Raw genomic sequence first — 7,439 nt, forward strand, 5'->3', positions numbered from 1 at the left:
TTCTTTGAGCGGGTCTTGGCTTTTTTTAGAATTAGTAAATGAAATTAAAATACATTTGTTTGAAAGATTTATTAAATCAGCCAAAAAAAAAAAAAAGTAGGACAATTTAAATATAAATATATTTCTCGTTTCTATATTGAAAAGGGAAGTTTGAATGAAATTTGATGAATTCATTAAAAATTCTAGTGTTATTCATCATATCATTTGTAGATTTTTTTTCTTTTCTTATTCAATATAATTGATCATTGGATTAGATGGTATACTAAATTCTACCCGGAAGAGTTGGGCAGTAGCGCACAATGATAAAAAATTATAGAACTAGTTCTAATGTTCCCAAACTAGTTACATCCTATCGTTGACGTTGTCGATAAGCCGGACTACGTAAGTTGATTTGGCTAATTAATTGACTAAGGGATGAGTCATTTATAAAAATGAAAAAGTTAAAATGTCGCCACAACAATCATCCTCATTGTTTACGCCTAAAAGCCAAACTCTAGTACTGAAAACACTAGAAGAAGAAAACAAAAAACGCCCATAGATCGTTTCACCGTATTATCCTGAGAACTCTGAAGCAACACCGTTGGAGAACGGAGACCGAAATCATAGCTCGTCATCACCGTCTTCATCTCCTCCATCTTCTTCTCCGCCAACTGGTTTTTCATTTATAGCAATAAGCTCCGTGTCAAATATCAATGTTGCACCACCTGAAAATATTTGCAAGATTGTTTTTTTTTAGTTCTAATGTCAAGAGGAAACCACCATACTTTTCAGAAACAGTATTTTATACCGGGGATAGTAGGCGGAGAGCCGTGTTCTCCATATCCAAGTTTTGCGGGTATCTTTAACTTCCGCTTCTCACCTACACACGCTCCTAGCAAACCTTGATCCCAACCTGCAACCAAAACCAGAATATCACTTACCAATGGAGGAGAGAAATCAAGAGAGTGGAACCAAAAAGCAAGTGGGTTGAACCAAGTCACTACCTTTAATAACCTGACCACTTCCTAGTTGAAACTCAAACGGATCACCCCTTTCAAAACTCGAATCGAATACAGTTCCATCAGTAAGTTTCCCCTGCCACAATAACACTAAGTTATAATAAGACAACAAAAACAACACCAAACATCTCTTCATAACAATGATTTGAATCCGACTTTGTCGAAAAATCTGGTCAAGCTTACTCTATAATGCACCTTGATCTTATCACCTTTGTGAGCCCGAACTTCACACGTTTTTGGCTTAAACTGCAACCACCAAAAGAAAAGAAGATTAGAGATAAAAAATCTAACTCTTTATTATCTTTGAATCCAATCAAGAAACTCAAGTATCTTGCAAATTTGCTGACATGATCCAAACACCTCAACTAAACATAATGGTCAAATACACTCTTACTATACATTCTAGGTATACCTATCAGAAGAAGAAACCAAAACAGAACCACAAGACAAAAGAAAGAATGCTTTTTTAGACCAAGCAAAACCAAAATTGTTATAAATTCACATTAACAGTATGACACTAAGATCGCTCATTTAGTCATTTGCTGATCGGGAAAAAAAAATAATAACTTTACCTTAACCCCGATCTGCAATTCAGACACGTCTGCCGTCTTCTTAGCAAAACCTATACAGTGACAAAACATGAAAAAAGAACAGATCCAATACAAGGAATTAGTATTACATAGAAGAAATTGAGATTAGGTTGAAACAAAGAGATCATGTTTTAGTACATCAGACAATGTGAAGAAGTAAATAATATTGATAAAAGAAAACAGGAATCAGCAGAACCGTGGAATGAAATGAGAGAGAAGAGGATCAAAAAGAGGGAGTAATGGAGACACATCTTGCTCGCCATAATCGCGTCTTCTCACACTCCCTTCTCAGCTTTCTCCTTTTCTTCAGTGCTTTGTTGTTCTTTCACATCTCAGAGACAATCTTATTGGGCCTACATATGATGTGGTTGTTTTGGGCTTTCTCCTTGACTATTTTCCTAGCTTGGAAAATACTCTATGTTTGGATAATGTTCCTCCTACTATGTGGTTGTATTACTCCAATGGGTTACTCTATTTCAGTATTTCTTACTCTAAAACAAATATTTTAAGTTTATTATATATTTTTATTTTGTTTTTAAATTTCTAATATAACCCTTTAATTTTAAAATCTACAAAATATATCCAATTTTAATTTAACAAAAAATCAATAAATTAATATATATATATATTATATAATAATATATATATATTATATAATAATAAAAATCTGAATAAATGCCAACAACAGTTGTGATTTTTTATCGTACCTTTTCGTTAAATAATTTTTTGATATTTTTTTAGAAGAAAATTGTACGGTTACGTTCCATTCATTGTAGAGGTTGTGTCTTTTAAAATAAAAGAAAATCATACAGTTGTTTATGTTCATTGTAGAATTGTACATTTTCACCATATACTATTCACAACTTTTCGTCCCAATAGTTATATTTATGTCTTTTAAACTCTATATATATATATATATATTTGTCTCTTCTTAGATAACTAACAATTCATTTTTCGCTAACACAACTTTTCTGTTTCATGTTGAATCTAACTAATATGAATTTTAATATTTAATATTCAACATTTTCCTATAATATAACTAAAGATTTTAGAAATAATTATCAAAATATAGAAATTTAATCTATATAATAATAATAATCTGATTTAATGCCAACAACAGTTGCGATTGTTCATCGTACCTTTTCATTAAATAAAATTTTAATATTTATTTTGAAAAATCGTACAGTTACGTCTGTTCAATGTAGAGTTGTGTCTTTCAAAAGAAAAGAAATCATATAATTGTTTCTTCTCATTGTAGAGTTGTGAATTTTCACCATATCTTATTCACAACTTTTTGTTTTAAAAGTTATATTTATGTCTTTTGAACTAATATATATATATATATATATATATATATATATATATATATTTGTCTCTTCTTGGAGAACTAACTATTCATTGTTCGTTGACACAAATTTTACTTTTCATGTTGAATCAAAATAATAAAAATTTTAATATTTAATATCCAACATTTTCTATAATCTAACTAAAGATTTTAGAAATGATTATAAAAATATAGAAATTTAATCAACTTTAATTATGTAACTTACAATTGTGTTTATTTATTGTAACTCTTCATAAAATATGTGTTTTTTTCGTTTTAGAAGTTGTATATTTTTAATATAATTATTGGTTGACAACTTTCCACTCAAGATAAAATTGATTATATTTTTAAAATCATTTTTATCAGAAAGTTGCATTTGCTCATTATAATCGTTCATTTGATATTCTCACTTAGGATCACTTCGTTGTAATATTTGTTTATGAGTAATAGAAATATCAATAATTGTTATGATTTTTGTTATTGTTTACAATAGTATTTCATAAAATATATTGTACTTATAATGGGATATTTATTAAAATGGGGCTTTTGTGGGCTAAATATTTGAGATTAGGTATTCTAGTTCGGACTCTCGAATTTAGGCCTTTTTTGTTAAACAAAATTTCTTTTTTACCCTTATATCTTCTCCTTCGTTCTCTTCACCGGACAAACACCAACAACCACTTTTTTCTACTGATGGCCGCCGATCACAATCCTTCTTTCTTCTTCCGACCATGCCTTCAAAACCATGGCTTATCATCTTCCTGCTCCATCAACAGTATCTCCGTCACTTTGACATCAAATTTTTTGGCCTCCTGGATACAAAGGCCCCAACACATCTCTAAACCAAATGGATTTAATCTATTTCTTTTTTATTGAAGAAAACTAAACCCTAAAGGATTGGGTGAACCCAAGGGATCAATCATAAACATTCATCAAATCAAATTAATTTTCTATTAACCAAACAAGAAACTAAAAAGGAGATAGAAATAATTGGGTGGGTTTTTTACCCATCCAAATAGACGGCGGCCAGGTACATAAACTGAGAGATATCGATTAATCTCTCACAGATCCAAAGAGATTCATCTTCCAAATCATAAATTAAGTCACGGAAAAAAAAATTGGTTCAGAAAAGAGAGAAAATCGTGAGAGAGAAGAGAATGGGGAAAGAGAAAAGAAGCAATTTTGTCATTTTTGGGCAAAATAAATACCTATTTCTGTAAACGGATAATAATACCTAAATTCAAGAATTTGAGAAAAAGGCTTATATATGTAATTGATCCTACTTATAATACATACAAAAAATTTACAAAGTTGTCTCGATGCATTATAATTTTTCATTTAGTAATTATTAACTTAGTTGAGTTTTTTTTCAGAATATTTTTTTTATTATAAGTTTTTATTTTGATGGTTGTGTTTATAAAACTCGCAGTTATATATGTTTTCTATTTATTTAGTTTTAGCCCTACTTATTTTTTTTTCTTTGGAGATCATTTTTAATTTTATCATTTAGCATATATTTTCAAACTATTTATTACTTTCAAATAATTTTATAATATATAATTATAAAATTTGAAATTTAATTTAACTTTTCTTAAAATATTTTCCCGCGACATCGTGGGGGGTCTGGGTCTTAAAATTAAACTTGAAAAATAAAATTTTATTACATCTCATAAATAGAAAACAAATGACTAATACATTTTTATTTAAACATCATCATTAGTGTACTTTTCCTATAAATGATAGATTAAAGCGTTTCAAAGTGAAAAAATGTGCATCTCCATCTTTGATTTGTCTATGTCAAGCAAGAAATTTTTGAAATCAAGTATTTTAATCTGATATTTCAAACCGGATTATTAATCACTAGGTTATGATGTATTAAATTTATTTTCTTAACAAATTGTTTTTATTTGAGTTTGCTATTTTTCTTTTAATTTATGACACTAGTTCTGTATTTTATATTTATTGTTTTTTATGTTATTCTATTTCTAAGTTAAATATATGTTATTTTGTATTTTAAATTAATTCAATATATTTGTTTTTAATATAAAATTTTATAAGTGAAAATTTACTAAATGAAACGACTTGACCCGATTTTTTTTTAATAATAAATAATAATAATATAAATAACTATGACTAGTGGTCCCATACCCACTAGCAACCTAACCACAATCACAAACAACAGCGGAATAACAATACCAATTAAATAACCAACTGAACCAATAATCCAATATTAATCCAAACTTCTCCTCTTCGTCCCACACAATCCCATGAACGAATCTAAGCCTCAGGAGCTACGAAAAACTCACAAACAACCAAAAACAAACAACCAAACAACACACAATATCACAGAAACAGAGATCTTAGCTTAGATAAGCCATGGTCATGCACTCACCTTAGCCAACAAAGAGATCTAAGCCTAAAGGACGAAGCTACCACCACAGAAACCTTCCCACCACGTTCCTAGCCTTGGATCTTCACTCTCACAGCAAGATCTCTCCAAAAATGCCTTCAAATCTCACAAACCCTCACAAGAACTCTTAGAAACTGTTTTCTCCTCTTTCTCTCTCAAAAACAACAAACGGCGACCAAGACAAAAATAAAACACGACCTAGGTCGTTTTCCCACTTAAATATCTCGGTTCAATGGTTTTTCCTAAACCAAACCGATCCAAATCGATAATTAAATCAATCTGGTCGAACCAGAAATAAGTGGTGTCGACCGACACCACATGAGTGTCGATCGACACCCACCCCCAAAATGCAGAGTTTTAGTTCGCGGACGTTACAATTCTCCCCTACCAAAATAGATTCGTCCTCGAATCTCAAACAACACTCAGCCAAGGACTCATGTGCTACCGACTCCACGGCCCGCACTCCTCCGACTGATATACGAAAGGTCACCTCTAGGTGCTAGACTCACGCTTCAGGCGTTATTTGCTCTCGACTTTTGGACTTTCCTTGTCTCATAGGCCTAAACCTTGAGTTTTTAGTGGCTCTTCATCATACCTTAGTCTCATGCCATAATGTTGGCTCCTCATCGGGCCTAAACCCGCATGCCATAATGTATAAGGAGAAATCCAATATTCGTCTCTCAGGTCGTCACCCTACAGCGCGCCTTCGGATCGTCATCCAAAATCGATATACCAACCACACTCCCAAGCCACAAAGTCTTGGAATATGGCGTTACTAGGAAAACCGAAGTCCCCCAAGAGTCGCGAGCAAACAATTCTGAACACGTCTGAGTCCTGTTCCTAACCAGGTTCCCTTCCCGTGGCTCGCGTAAGACAACACAATGTCCTACCAACCACATATCCCCTCACTGGAATACTCCATGACCACACAAGGATCATCTCACTGCCCCACTGGCTGCCACGAAGGCCAAACAAATGTCCTAAACAGGACCGCCACAAAATCCAAACAAATGTCCTAAACAGGACCGCCACAAAGTCCAAACAAATGTCCTAACAGGACTGCCACCAAGGCCAAACAAATGTCCTAAACATGACCGCCACAAAGGCCAAACAAATGTCCTCAACAGGACCGTCACCAAGGCCACTCGTCCCGAAGGACCGTCACATAGACCATTTGTCCCGAAGGACCGCCTCAATAGGCACTCTGGCTAAACAGCCCGCCACAAAGGCTACACAATGGCTAAACAGCCCGCCACGAATGCCACACAATGGCTAAACAGCCCACCACAAAGGCCACACAATGTCTAAACAGCCTGCCACGAAGGCCACATAATGGCTAAACAGCTCGCCACGAAGGCCACCCAACGGCTAAACAACCCGCCACAAAGGCCACACAAGCCCTCTCCTAGGCTCTCCGCCACCAAAAATGGACAAATTCTAACTCACATAAAACTTTCCATTTTTTAGCACTTATCACATCTGGAAACTTTCCACTTATAGAAACTTCTAATTCAGGAAACTTTCCTCCAAAACACTGTCTTGCAGAAATTTTGTATCCCAAACACCACCTCATCTTGTTACTGAGTCGCACAACCAACCACCCCAAGCGACCGAGTAACAAGAGAGATGGGTTTGCTTCTCATACCACTTCATAAACCTTGCCTTCATCCTCGCCTCAGGCTTCCAAGTCTGCTCCTCCACACCATCACAATCCCACAGGACTCTCATCAAAGGAATCTTCTTCTTCCGAAGTTCATTGATCCTCCTCTCGAGAACCCTCACTGGTCTCGCCTCCAAAGTCATGTTGGGCTGAAGATCCTCAGATATCTTAGCCAACAACTGGTCATCCTCACGGAGACACTTCCGCAACATAGACACATGGAAAACCTTATGGAATGCACGCATAAACTCAGGTAAAACCAGCCTATATGCCACTAGTCCAACTCGCTCAATCACTCCTAACGGGCCTATATACCTTGGACTCAACTTAGTCTCAGTCAATGACTTGTTCGGATCCCGCAACATGGCCATCTTGAGGTACACTCTATCTCCAACCTGAAACTCAAGATCTCTCCTCCTCCTATCGGCATAACTCCTCTGCCGATCCTGAGCTTCCT

The 7,439-nt window shown here is 34.4% G+C and overlaps 1 protein-coding gene and 1 long non-coding RNA gene across 3 annotated transcripts; both read right to left on the reverse strand.

The window, feature by feature from the left end:
- Window positions 1-403: 403 nt before the first annotated feature.
- Window positions 404-2,043, reverse strand: LOC104760837 (peptidyl-prolyl cis-trans isomerase FKBP15-2). Its single transcript, XM_010483806.3, has 6 exons — window positions 1,785-2,043; window positions 1,571-1,620; window positions 1,182-1,244; window positions 984-1,074; window positions 788-892; window positions 404-704 (listed from the first exon to the last, which is right to left on the reverse strand). The coding sequence occupies exons 1-6, from the start codon at window positions 1,849-1,851 to the stop codon at window positions 601-603; spliced, it is 480 nt and encodes a 159-aa protein (XP_010482108.1). The 5' UTR covers window positions 1,852-2,043; the 3' UTR covers window positions 404-600.
- A 1,301-nt stretch (window positions 2,044-3,344) lies between these two features.
- Window positions 3,345-4,172, reverse strand: LOC109130448 (uncharacterized). 2 transcript variants are annotated; one of them, XR_002036434.2, is made up of 2 exons: window positions 3,920-4,172; window positions 3,345-3,724 (listed from the first exon to the last, which is right to left on the reverse strand). It is a non-coding gene; the product is annotated as an uncharacterized LOC109130448 (long non-coding RNA). The 2 variants fall into 2 exon arrangements; XR_015588105.1 differs by having other exon boundaries at window positions 3,345-3,673; window positions 3,920-4,148.
- Window positions 4,173-7,439: the final 3,267 nt, after the last annotated feature.

This window comes from Camelina sativa, chromosome 18 (assembly GCF_030686135.1).
Source record: "Camelina sativa cultivar CO46 ecotype springtype chromosome 18, ASM3068613v1".
Taxonomy (NCBI): Eukaryota; Viridiplantae; Streptophyta; class Magnoliopsida; order Brassicales; family Brassicaceae; genus Camelina; species Camelina sativa.